General features: G+C 38.3%; 1 protein-coding gene across 1 annotated transcript in view; it reads right to left on the bottom strand.

The window, feature by feature from the left end:
* The window catches only part of TTC29 (tetratricopeptide repeat domain 29), a 241,196-nt gene that overhangs the window by 188,387 nt on the left and 39,010 nt on the right, over positions 1-13,799 (bottom strand). The window contains exons 5-6 of the mRNA XM_034661550.1: positions 10,249-10,472; positions 5,375-5,560 (exon numbers count right to left, since the gene is read on the bottom strand). Of these exons, the coding sequence (XP_034517441.1) occupies positions 5,375-5,560; positions 10,249-10,472 (410 nt within the window). The remainder of the gene's footprint in view (positions 1-5,374; positions 5,561-10,248; positions 10,473-13,799) is intronic.

Genomic DNA, 13,799 nt, shown 5'->3' with positions numbered 1-13,799 from the left:
CAATGGGCAACCAGCGCACCTGCTACTTTTCCTGTCTCTGTGAGTTCTCTCAGAGCAGTGCTGCTCCAGCAGGCCTGCTGTGAGCGCTGCTGACCAATTACCTTGTTAGCATGGCAGTTGTCCCAGCAAACTGGGCATCTGTCCAGGTCTATACCATGGCCTTCTGGAAGCAAGTCAGAGGACTGGAAATAAATCAAAGACCAAGACTGGAATGGGAAGAGTCTGCTGGTGGTGTTGTGGCCAGTGTTCAGGAAAGCCAACGAGTGACTATTAACAGGAACTAGCTTTGAAAAATCCTAAGTAGGGAGACACCTATGGAGTTAAGACTCTCAGTAATAGGATTCGTTTTTCTTTTTTAGTGATATTGGGGGAAGTTGCCTTGGATGGGGTGGACACTTCACTGAGAGGAAAGCTGAACCACTGCCCCCATTAAAATTCATACAAAAAAAATGAAAAGCAGTGTCTTTTCTATGATTACTATAAAGGGGAGAAAATATATTAGGGAAAAGTGCTGACTGAACATCAGCAAGACAAGGATAAATGGGTTCCTAAATTCTAACTCCTTTTCATGAGATCATGATGGTAAGGGGGACAGTCCCTCACAATGGTGGGCTTCTCCACAGATCTGTTGCTGGATCTACCTTCTACTACTTGGATATATCAGGGGAGAGTGGAAGCCACTCTAGAGTGTCTTCATAACACTACCTAGCTCCTGGTGCCTTCTGGCCCCTGGTGAACTGCACTGAGATGCACTACCTAGAATCTGTCCATGGAGTTGACTGTCAGCAGTAGTTCTAGGACCTGAACTGGGCAAGCCAACCAGGACAACCATCTTCAGAAGTTCCACTGTCAATGCGAGAGCTTGGGATCAATGCTATTGAACTTGGTTAGCCATTACCCAATCCCTGCACTAACATCACAGATGATGGCCTCCTGAACTAGAAGATGTGTATGGCCTAAGCTCTTCCTACATTTGTTCTTCCTCTGACTGTTTTCAGTGACCATGATCAGTATTTTGGGGTTGTCACCCAACATCTACTTCTAATCATCCTCCTGGTCTCCCATAGCAAAAGTTAGACTCAGGGCTCTTATGGGTTGAAAGGGAACGGGTTGCTGCCATTGAGAGATGATATTTACAAGCCATGCACTAAATTGGAAGAGGAAGAACAGGACAAAAAGGTGGACAGAAATTAAGGGTTGACTTGCCCAAGACTGAGCCCTCCAGTCTAGCCTTTCAGAAAAGAGACTGGCCTTCTGTAAGACTCCATAGAACCCAGCTAGCCTCAGTGCTAGATCCATTAATCTGGTCAAAAGCAAGGTTTGAGCCCAGATCCTAAATCACTGGAAGTGGGGAAAAGGGAAAGGTGTTGGTACTTGCTCAACTATAAATGTTTATGTGGTCAACCCTGTCCGAGTTTGCTATCTCCACCCCAATCCTGATAGACCACAACTGCAAGGCTTGGACCCCAGCATCCTGACCATGGCAGGGAAGGGGCTGATGCTGGACCCAACCGCTAATGATGATCTGGCAGAAGAGTATTGAAGTTATGGCTCTGCCATGTCACTGGCATTGTTGTCCTGGACCCAGATCACCCCGGGGAAGAGCCAGTTGTTTCCCTAATCAAGTCTCTTAAGAAACCCTCTCTCCCAGTATCTGACGTCTGGCCCTGCTGGACCTCTGTGTGCTGCTTTAGAATGTACGGGCACATCTCCTACTAACCTACTGTCTGAGAGCTTTCTCCAATGCTCCACAGATGACATGTGAATGCTACTTGTCCATTTGTCCTTATAAGTAGGTCACAATTCTGAAAGAAGATACAGCCACTGATTTGCTACAAGTACTTGTCAGTACATGACTACTCATGCCTATTACCACAGCTCTAGTCTGAAGATATGTGACATGAAGAATGAGACTGCCAGCCCTTTAGCCAATGGAAATCAGACCACATTGTGTACTAGGGCTTCATCTTGAACAGCAATGGGAACTAGAACCTGTGCTCGACTCTGGCCAGGGGGCTCTGGGTGAGGCTCTGGTCCCATATGTGCCAGTGGGCTGCACACTGGCCCTGACTGCACCCAGGTGCCCAGTCCCTGTGACTATGGCTTCTGCCCATGTTCATTTGCTCTATAGTTCCCTGAGGGTTCTGGAGCCATGCCCTGGACTACAGCCTGCTTGGTTGGACCCTGACAACCTGNGCCCTGACTGCACCCAGGTGCCCAGTCCCTGTGACTATGGCTTCTGCCCATGTTCATTTGCTCTATAGTTCCTGAGGGTTCTGGAGCCATGCCCTGGACTACAGCCTGCTTGGTTGGACCCTGACAACCTGCCCTTTGCCATCTGCCAGCTGGTTTCCTGCTTTAACCTGAATGGGCACCCCTGCCCCTGAGCACAGCTGCTGCCTAGCTGTTGCTGTGGGGCCTCCATTTGCTTGTCTGGACCAATCAGCTCAGATTTGCGGAAGCTACACCTCCATCACCTCAGGGAAACCCTACAGCCAGGTGAGTCCCCACAGCTCTCTAGCCACACATTCTAAGTAGTCCGAATCTACCCTCCTTGTGAAAATTCTACCCAGATTACAAAAACTGCACAGATGCTTTTCACCATTGCAAGACACTTCAAATACTCAAAGTCCATCTATGGAATTTTAAGCAACACCAACTCAGTCATTTTATCCATCAGGCAATCAAGGCATGGCTCTTAGGGTCTATGAACTGATTGAGGGCATCGAAAAATATTTTGGAACTGACAAAAAATGGTTGCAAAACAAAAAATACAATCTAACTTAAAAATAATTTCACAGCCAAAATATTCTATTAGCTGTGAAATATGGGTGCATTTTATCGTGTTGTAGGGTGCGGCATGGAAATATGAGCAAGCCAGGGACCCGCAAATGTAATCTCACAGCGGCCCCACCCTCACATTTCCCAAACTCAGCCCCGTCTTCAGTCACTGAAATGATGTGGGCAACCATGGTACCTGGTTGCTGAGTAAATGAATAGATAAATGAATAAAGAAAGGAAGAAATGAATAAACCCTCCAACAGAAATGCATTCAGAGATTTTAAAAAATCAGGAGGGAAACTGGAAGTTGTTTATGGGTATTGAGTTTCAGTTTCGCAAGTTGAGAAAGTTCTGAAGACAGATTGCACAACAATGTGAATAGACTAAACACTACTGAACTGTACTCATAGATGTTCAGATGGCAAATTTTGTTAGGCATTTTTTTCTGCAATAATTTTTTTTGAATCAAACTAAATCTTAAAAATCACAATTAAACTTTACACAAAAATTCAGAATATTTGAATCCCACTGGGCCAGTCTTACATTTTCATCAATGTAGCCCTAATTTTTTCAGCCTTATTTTCATATATTATGTCTTATTTCTTCTGTGACTTGTTTTTTGGGACCGTTAGTGGACAGTTTAATTATCTGACTTGTTACTACAGATGACAGAAAATTATTGCTCCAATTACAGAAACAAAACAAAACAAAAAATCATTTTTATTCTATTCAATGGGGGGAATTTCCTAAAGTAGAGAACAAAAACATGCTAAATTATATTCTAATATATATTTTCATAATTAGCACATCATGAAAGTAAAGCACTCTTTTGTTTGCACAGAGCAGTGACTATAGGCCCTGAAGCTAGCTGACTAGTCAACACTAGCTTCACTACTAACCAGCTTAATCTCTTTGTGCCAGTTTTCTCATCCTCAGAGTGAAGATAATAATTTTTAAAAGTTTGAAAAAGTATCTACCTCACCTATGAAATGAGAATAGTTTTTAAAAGCTTAAGGAAGAATTTTACCTTACTTAAGCATTTATCCCATTTTTTTAAAAGACATTTATTTATTTGAGAGAAAGAGAGAGCATGAGCATGAGTGGGAGGGGCAGAGGGAGAGAGAACTCAAGCAGACTGCACGCTGAGCACAGAGCTGGATGTGGGGCTTGATCTCACAACCCTGAAATCACGACACGAGCTGAAACCAAGAGTCGGATGCTTACCCGACTGCACCGCCCAAGGGCCCAAGAAGTTATCCCATTTTTACAAATTGAAAGACAAAATTCTACTTTCAACAATAGGCTAAATGTTTTAACAAATAACTTGTCAAATTATAGTAATATCATCCTTTCCTTACCATGAATATATAGAAGCTTAAACCCAAACTCTGAATACGGCTGTGTCCCTATTTCACCTTTCCACTCTTGAGTTCTCGACACTGTTCAGAAACACCCTTTCTGCTTTGAACAGATTGCTCCTCCTACCAGTTCCTCTAACTATGCTTTAGTGTTTATGCTTTAGTAGTTCCCTCTTACAGAATATATTCCTGTTTCCTTATCTACCTAAATTCTATGCATCTTCCAAGTTCCCCAGCAGTCCCTATTGATTCCATTATGCCTTCCTTGAATCTAGTCTGTATGATCTCTCAAATCTCTGAATTTTTCTGGTATTCCTGAAAATGGCCTTCGAGATGGCCCCAGAACCAACCATCTACCACCTCCTGGCACCTACCGTGTTGTAGATTACAATGTGTAATATCCTAAAGCACAAGAACTTTTTTTTTTTTACCTTTCTCAAAGTCGTATAAAGTCCTAGACACGAATTAATAAATATTTTTTAATTTAACTGTTTGCCAAAGTCAAAACTTTGTGGAAAATGAGACAGCTTTTTGAGAAAAGAAACAGCATTATTCATGCTGTCTTTTCATATATTTTCTTTGCATATTATCTACCCACCATTCCTTCCATAAATAATTTTGACTCTTAAGTTTTTATTTGCATTCTTCAGTAAACCACCATACAAAATATGTTTTTGATGCTATTTGTTGTTGTTTTAGACTTTGGCTCGTCTTAAGATAACATATTGTGTATGAAGTTACTTTTAAAGGACCTTTCCTTCAGAAATTGTTATAAAATCACGATGGGGTGATATCTAAATTATAGAGATATTTTTTGGTCCACTACGTAGGGGACACAGGGGCACTAGGAAAATCATGAAATATGCCTTCCTTTTTTCCCATTTTCAGACATGAGAAGTTAAGTTAAAATGAACAGAGGACTGTTTAAGAGAGACAAAAAAATTCAAAACCGTACAGCATGTGGCACTGACCGATATGTATGGATGGGCACGGGAGGATGCTTTCTCTTTGTGATTATGCTGCTGGGAACTCTGCCCGAGAGCTTGGGTGGACATAGGACTGCAAGGAAACTTACGGTGAGCCCATAAGTCACACACCTTTGCTTTTTAATCTCAACAACTTAACATTCTTATACTAATGCCTCAGGTCTTTTTCTCAATCCCCACATGCTTTCTGGTTGCATGGACTCTGAATCCTCCAGAGCAACCAGGACAGCCTGACAAATGACCACTCACCATCTTCCTCGAAGAGAAGTCCCATGTGCGCATGCGCCTCGGCCTCTTTCTTCCCACCATCAATTTTGACCAGCTGAGCAATCTTAAAACATCGTTCGTAGAAGTGGTTCCTTACCCATTTGTCTTCAGCATTATTGAAGTAACAGGCCAGGGCATACAAGTTATTATAGACACCTTCAAAGTATTCTTAAAAGAAAAACATAAATGGCTTTAGAAAAATGTATCACAGCATGTCCCTTCAAATGGCAAACCAACATAGTCACATTTATTTTTTATTTTTCTTTAAAAACATGATTAGTTATTTTTAAGAATGGAAATACAAAATTCAGTTACCATATTTTAACCACCAAAACACTTACATTAAAGGATGTGCATAAGAAAAAAGCAACAACAATCTTTTTGAAAACTTAGAACATGTGAGAAATTGACATACTCTTTGGTTGAAACACTAGACTTTACATAAGACACAAGTCATGATAATATATGTACTAGCACTGTTCTCAGTTCTTGTGGAAGAAGTAAGTATGTGTTATTATCAAGTACTTTTCTCATCAAAGATTTGAAGAGTATTTAGAGATTCAAGAGAAAGCAATGTTCCTAACCATGGCAAAAAAATAAATCAATAAATAAAAGTTAATGAAGAAAGCAGATAGGATATGAAAATAGTATCTTTTTCTGTTGAAAATCCATTAATACTAATCATCCTTCTCACTCAGACAGTTATTAGTTTATTAGTTGGTAGTTTTTAAACCCTCCCTTTTTTCCTAAAGTGGCACCTGACCTATTTGTACACAAAAAGTGCATTAATAAATTGTGAATCAGTCTTATAAACCCCACCACAATCAATCATAAACTTGGACAAAAATGTGTGTGTTAATAAATTGTGCCTCAGTCCTATAAACTCCACTCTATTGGTGAATATAAACAAATTCATAATCTTTATGTCTTTTTGCATCTGTGCTGAAAGCACAATTGTAGACACGTGGTAACCTCTGGATTACTCTTCCAAGGATTTTTTATAATAATCATTATCTATTAGAATTCACTGATACTAATTATTCACTGCAATCAGAAGAGTCAACTCAAATATTCCTGAAAGGATTACAATTATGAAAAATATTTATACATTGCCCACTAGTATTCCTACAAGATTTAAATAAAAAGGCCCAGAAAAAAAAAAAAAAGAAACAAGGCTGATTACAACAAAAAGTAATTTTCAAGAACTGTACATAAGTGACTCTAATGTTTAAAAGAAATTTCTAAAACTTATGTCATTCCTTTAAATATGCTGCCTTATAATTTCACAGGAAATTAAGATTTATCTCAAAATAAGTGTTATACCTAAACATTAAAGTAAAAAAGAAAAAAAAATTCTCCCTGTCTCCCTAACTTTGAATATTTTTTGAAGGACCTGGGGATTCTGGAGAGCCATTCTGCTTTTTAAGGTTACTCAAAATAGGCAAGAGCTTAGGTGAAAAGCAGTGAGTAACCAGAGTTATTTACTTAAAACAAACACTCTCAGAACTGACTTCTCTTAAGTTTTATCTTTGCATTGTGAACCTTCTACCTAAGGTGAGTGGAGCAGACAAAAGTCTGTTTTGTAATATTATATTCTTTGTCATCTTTAGTGATTAGAGTTATGATTTTTTAAAATCTGTAAAGCATTCCATAACTTCCATTTATAAAAAGTTATATAAAGATCTTCTTTTAAAAAAGTGATCCCAAAATAGTTTTTATGATTTTCAGTAATTACACCTTAATAGAAAAACATTTCCAATATTTCATAAAGTTTTTTTTTAGAACAAGTTGTATAAGTTATCAAGATTCCATATTTAGAGACCACTAGTCAGCTAAGCTCTCTTTCTACAGAAAAAAATGGAGTATTTTTCAGAGTATTAAGTATAAAGGAATATGTTTTTGACTCTTTGGACAATCCAAATATATGGGCTGTACCCTTTACATTCTAAGCAGCCTTATCTCCTTGCTTGTAGACCACTTACTTGAGTTTTCAGCAGATATATACAAGATGAAAATAATTTTTATTGTTGGTTTATTATTTAGATCAGTATTCATTGTGCTATCTAAAAAGGAGATTCCATGATGAAATAAATTTGGAAAATGCAGTTGCTAATTTCCCTCTTTCACTCACCACACAATATGCATCAGCATGTTAAAGGCTCTGGTAAGTCCTGCGATAAACCAACCTGCTTAATGTCCATGTTAATTCATCTGGTGTTTCTCAAACTTATTTTACCAGATAATTATTTTTGTTTTACTTTACATAAAACCTGTAAAGATCCTATGGGACTCTGCTTGTATCTTAAATAAATGTTATTAAAAAATTGCTGCTTAACCCTTAACAATAATTTAAAGTCAAGCGTAAATAATGTTTGAATTATCTATTGATTCAGTTGCCCATTACCATTATTGCCATCTCTTCTCTAGCCCCATGGGGCACAAGGCCTTAATCATAATATTACAGATGGTACAGAGATGATTTACAACAATGGGTAATATATAAAAAGTTATTAGGGACAAAAAAACCCCACCTTAAGAAATGGAAATAATTGAAAAAGAAATGACTGGCTTACTTAAAATACTTCTTTGCTATAAAACAGCAAGTGATGTTCTGCAGAGTAATTTAAATAACTCTAGGTTCCTGTCTGTAAGTCTCAAAAGACAGAACTGACCCAAGATGACTATTGTTAGTGCCATAGCTTTGATTAAATGAACTTCATTGTGACCCTAGAGTGATAGTCTTTCCAATGAGAAGCAATGAGAATGCTTGGAGATACGCTACTTCAGGAAAATTTTTCTCAGATTCCGTATGTCTCATGACCATATAGGATGGAATCCTGAGACACCAGTAACATTTATATTCTAGATTAAGAGTATGTGTGCACGCATGCGCACGTATGATCGTGTTTTAAGATTTGGGATTAATTCAAGTTAGTAAGAGTGAATGTGTCTATCCCATTTTCTGGGATGTTTTTTAACTCTTATCACAATTTTTCCTCAATAAAGTTCATGTGTTAAATGTGAAAACAATTCTACAAATTTTTTAAAAAGCATACAAATATTCACATGTACTTCAACTGAAGTATTTCCAACAATGTTTTTTGCAATAATTTTCATTTTCTATATTTCAACCAGGCAAAAACCAGTGCATTTTGAAGGAGATAACCTTACAGAAGAGTTATTCTGAGCAAGAGGTAATTTTATTTCACTTAACAAATGCAACTCAGTTATGATGAATATATGATAAAGACACCCAGTAAAGAAAACATCTCTTTACTTACACCATGTGTACAAAATATTGACTACTATAAAGTTTAGACTTTGTTAACTTTTAGAATCAGAGAAACAGTTTTATTTAAATGTTTAGTTACTTTTCTTTAATAAAAAATTAAAATGTTTTCTACCTTAAAATAGACTACTTAGCTTTTTAGTTTCCTTATAATTACAAAATGCTTTATGACAAATTTCTCGTATTTATAACACTTGGTAACAAGTGATGTATTTGGCTCATATTTATGCTACTCAAATGAAAGCCTCTTTTTAAAACACTTAGTGAATATGATGAATTCAACTTGAAAAAATGACTAATGGGAAAATTTTATCTTGCTCAATTCTATTTTCAGTGCAAATATCACTTCAGAATTTGCAGCCGAAACTAGAATGTAAGTTTTTTACGATAGCATTTTTTATTTATAACAGTTAATTTCTTGAGAAATTAGATGCCACATTTCAAAATTCGCCAAAGGATTCTATTTTTAACGTCAATCCTGCAGTTAAATACTTTTCATAATACAAATATTCACCTCTTTTCTACACACACACACACATACACACACACACTCACTCACTTGTGCTATTAGGATTTTTGTATATCTCCTATTCGTAAGCCAGGTGACAACCTGATGGGAAACATGTATTAACTCCACTATAGAGGCTGAGAGACTTTTGCTGCAATACCGTTCCATGTCCCCATTAATTTTCCCCACTGTAGCACTGGTTGCCAAAAAGTTGTGTAATACTCTATTTTCCCATAGGAAGCCCTGAAATGAAATATAGGCATTGTTGGGGCCCAAGCTTCTCTTTTTGAGTCCTATGGTGTTTTCATACAATAAGTTGAAGAAAATAATAATTTAAACCACCAAATTTATATGCTAACTTTTAGGATTTCCTTTCTTTGATCATATAAAATGACTAATTCCTACTGTGTAACTAGGAAAGCCTTATGACAACAATATCAGTATAATTATAGTAGAGATTAAAATATCTTCAATACTTGAAACACTGACTTTCTGGAAAAGTTTTGGATACAAAAAAGGGAATTTATTAGGAATGATGTGATGGAAAATATAAAATTAACAATTTTATTCATAATTGTGAATTGCAGGCTTTTCGTGTCTTCTCAGTATTCACGAATAAAAATTCTCTGATTGAAATCTGTAGGACTTACAGATAACACCTTCAAATTCCATTATATAAATACTAGAAAATCAGTACAATTTTCAAGTTATAGTATTCTTTGAAAGTATCTCATTAGTAAAAGTCAATATTCAGACTATATATTTTTAAAACTATGGAAAGAGTTGTATTCATGACATTGGAAAATTCTGGAGATGTGATCAGGTGCTATGCATTGTCTTCCTGGCTTGGAATGACATCAGCAGGATGCCCCTGTGTCTGGACAGCTTTGTGATTCAGCGTTCCCTATCATGTATTTCATGAAGATGCTTAGATGTCTAGAATGGATTGTGCTCAGGTGTCTTAATGTTTTGAATTCATACATGAAACACTCTGGAATCTTTCCTCAGGCTCACTGTTCGGGCTCCTGCAGCACTGCTGCCCACAGACCCTCCACTCACCTTTCCTTTCAGCTGCCTCAGCCCTGGTCAGGTAGTGGTAGAAACGATCCAGCTTATCAGGCTGCTCTTCCAGAGGTCTCTGCAGCCACAAAAGGGACCTAACTCTCGCGGTCTCCCGCAGGGCATCCCACTTCTCCATCAGGGCGAAGAGCTCAGTAAAGGACTTATGATAACCATCTCGCAGCATGTCCACACAAATGTTCTTCTTGTAGGAGTTCCGGTAACTGGGAATAAGAAACCCAACACTCAGAACATTATTTTAATCCATTAAATCCATACAGTGTTTTTCTTCTTTAAAAATTAAAGGTTGACTTGCACTGTTTTTTTTTCCCTCTGATTGAAAGCTGAAAACTCTCTTTGCCTCAAACACTTGTAATTGAACAACTTCAGTTTAATGAAAGATGCCAGGAGCTACCCAAATATAGTAGTTTTAGTAAAATCACATTATAAATATATCAGTTCCAGAGCTGAGCTCCCTTTAATAGGGACAGATAAATGAGTTGATGGACGTCAGTCCGTTCTGGCTGCTAGAACAAAATACTAGTGACTGAGTGGCTTACAAACAACAGAAATACATTGCTCACAGCTCTGGAGGCTGGAACTTCAAGATCAAGATGTCAGCATGGTCGCCTTCTGGTGAGGGCCCTCTTCCTTGTTCTTGGCTGGCATCTCCTCACAGTATCCTCACATAGTGGAAGGGGTTAGGGATCTCTCTGGAGACCGTTTTTTTATAAGGCACTAATCCCATTCATGAGGGCTCTGCCCTCATGACCTAAGCACCTCCCAAAGACCTCAATTACTAATACTTTCACCTTTGGGAGTTAGGATTTCAACATATGAATTTGGGGGAACTCATCCAGACCATAGTAATTACGATATCCAAAAGTATTTGATATACCAGCCTCCCAGTAAAACAAAACAAAAAAACCCAATATGCCAAGCAAAAATTAAACATGCCATTTAATATTTAAAAATGCACTCTATATTAAATGGCTTCATTGTATGTTATGGAAGTTCATTCATTCATTCATTCATGCTTGGATGTTTGGTTAGAAAATGTTTATTAAAACTATTACTATGTATATATGAAAAATATTTTCAGTTAGGATTAAGTTCATGATTTGTTAGATTAATAATTCACTTCTAATTTAATGATAAACCATATGCAAAGAGATAAAGTGACAAATGAATATTCCATTTATTTATTCAACAAATAGCTGTTACATTTTCTAAGTGGAAGGCACTGTTCTAGACTGAATGGGTTCATTCTCCTTGTGAAGATTGTATTCTAGTGGGAGAACAAGACCAACAAGTAAGTAAGCAAAAAATAAATAATTTCAGATGATGAAAAGTACTATACAGGAAATAAACAGGGTTATGGGATAACAGCTGTGTGGTGGCTATTATTCCACTTAATGAGCAATCAGAGGCCAAATCATAGAGCTACTAATTATATTACATTTTCTTTAAAATCAGGAGAGAATTAAGTATTTAGAACAACTGACATAATGTGATACTACTAGCAATAAAAATTTCAGTGTGGAGTGGAAACAGCCTAGAATTAGTCAGAATACTCAAAGTTGAGCCCAGTTCTACCTAACCTCCTTGGACCTCATTTCATCTCATTGGTAAAATGTGCATATCAATATATGCTGTACCTATATCACAAGATTCTTCTAAGAACAAAATTAAATGATGTATGAGAAAATGCTCTGAGAAATGTAAAGTCCTGCACTACTGGTTCCCAACTCCTGACTATGCAATAGATTCATCTATAGAATTAAACAAACAAACAAACTTATCACAGCCCAAGGTGCCTAAAAGTAGGCATCTGCTGGCCTTGGCTCAGTGGCCTGGCACGTTCAATGAGTCTGGGATTATCTTAGTCTTTCCCTCATACTTGTCCCCTGCAGGTCACTGGAGGGTTGCTATAGCTTCAGATATTGTGCCCACCTTCAAGGCAAATAAAAAGGGGAGGTGGGTGGCACCAGCTGTGTCTTTCCCTGTTATTGGGAAAAACAAAAGCATTCCTGTAACTGTTAATAGATTCTCGATTTGGTCCCATTGGCCAGAACTTTGTCACATGGCCACCCAATGGTGCAAGAAGACTGGGAAAAGCAAATATCCTGCCTGTTCTTGGNCACAAGATTCTTCTAAGAACAAAATTAAATGATGTATGTGAAAATGCTCTGAGAAATGTAAAGTCCTGCACTACTGGTTCCCATCTCCTGACTATGCAATAGATTCATCTATAGAATTAAACAAACAAACCAAAAAACCAAAAATGCCCAGATTCCGTCCACCAAGAATTTCTTACTCAGTTGGTCAGCTTGGGTATGAAATGAAACACATCAAGAGAGGTCAAGAGAGGAGTGATGAAAGGGAAGTTTTAAAAGAAAAGATAGGACCTCAAAGCCATGGTAGGAAGTTTGGGCTCCACGCTAGGAGTGAGGTAGAGGTAGAACCACTGAAGGGTCTGAGTTAGGGAAATGACTCCATGAGACTGCAGCTCTGAAGAATCATCTGGAAGGAGTGCTCCAGTTGAATTGTTAACCTCCCCCATCTGGCAGCTGGAGGCACAGCACCTATTGTAATCGGACTCATCCATAAAGAGAATAAGTAAACCACATTCCTAGGCCAAAAGCCACCATCTTGTATGAGACCAAAAACATATGATATGGGAAAAAGAAGCAACAGAATTTTGTTTGTTTCTGCCGTCCAGTCAAGATAAAGGAGGGGCGTATGAAGAAGGGCAGTGCGATGCTGCAAAGGCCATGTCCTCTCATTCCCCTCCTTTCTACCTGCCCCCACACAAGGTATAGCAAAAGTTGTCACATAGGGTTTCTCAGTAGAAGAGGACCAGAACCAGCCGCTATAATTTCCCACCGTTCCTGAATGGTATGGGTGAAATGCCGTAACAGTCTAGTGGGCTCCATGTATGGCAGAAAAGTTAATGGAAAGAGAGAGCTGGCATATCTGTCATAATGTCACTGGCCACAACAAGGGAGTGTGTGCTAACATGCTCTTGTATGGGCTGCCCACTGGGGCTTGAAGAAGCACACAGCTGTAACTCTGAGAATAAGAAGCATCAGGGAACTATCAAAGCAGTCAAGTCAGCGTATTTCCAGGTCTGACAAAAAGGATGGATGGAGTGCATCAGATAGACCCCATAGGTTTAGAATGCATTCAACTACAAGTAAGAAAACTTGTTTCATAGTGCCTTTAAAACTAGAGGTTTCCACTTATCACAGCCCAAGGTGCCTAAAAGTAGGCATCTGCTGGCCTTGGCTCAGTGGCCTGGCACGTTCAATGAGTCTGGGATTATCTTAGTCTTTCCCTCATACTTGTCCCCTGCAGGTCACTGGAGGGTTGCTATAGCTTCAGATATTGTGCCCACCTTCAAGGCAAATAAAAAGGGGAGGTGGGTGGCACCAGCTGTGTCTTTCCCTGTTATTGGGAAAAACAAAAGCATTCCTGTAACTGTTAATAGATTCTCGATTTGGTCCCATTGGCCAGAACTTTGTCACATGGCCACCCAATGGTGCAAGAAG

Source organism: Ailuropoda melanoleuca, chromosome 5, assembly GCF_002007445.2.
Source record: "Ailuropoda melanoleuca isolate Jingjing chromosome 5, ASM200744v2, whole genome shotgun sequence".
Taxonomy (NCBI): domain Eukaryota; kingdom Metazoa; phylum Chordata; class Mammalia; order Carnivora; family Ursidae; genus Ailuropoda; species Ailuropoda melanoleuca.
This window is presented reverse-complemented; position numbering and strand designations above follow the sequence as displayed.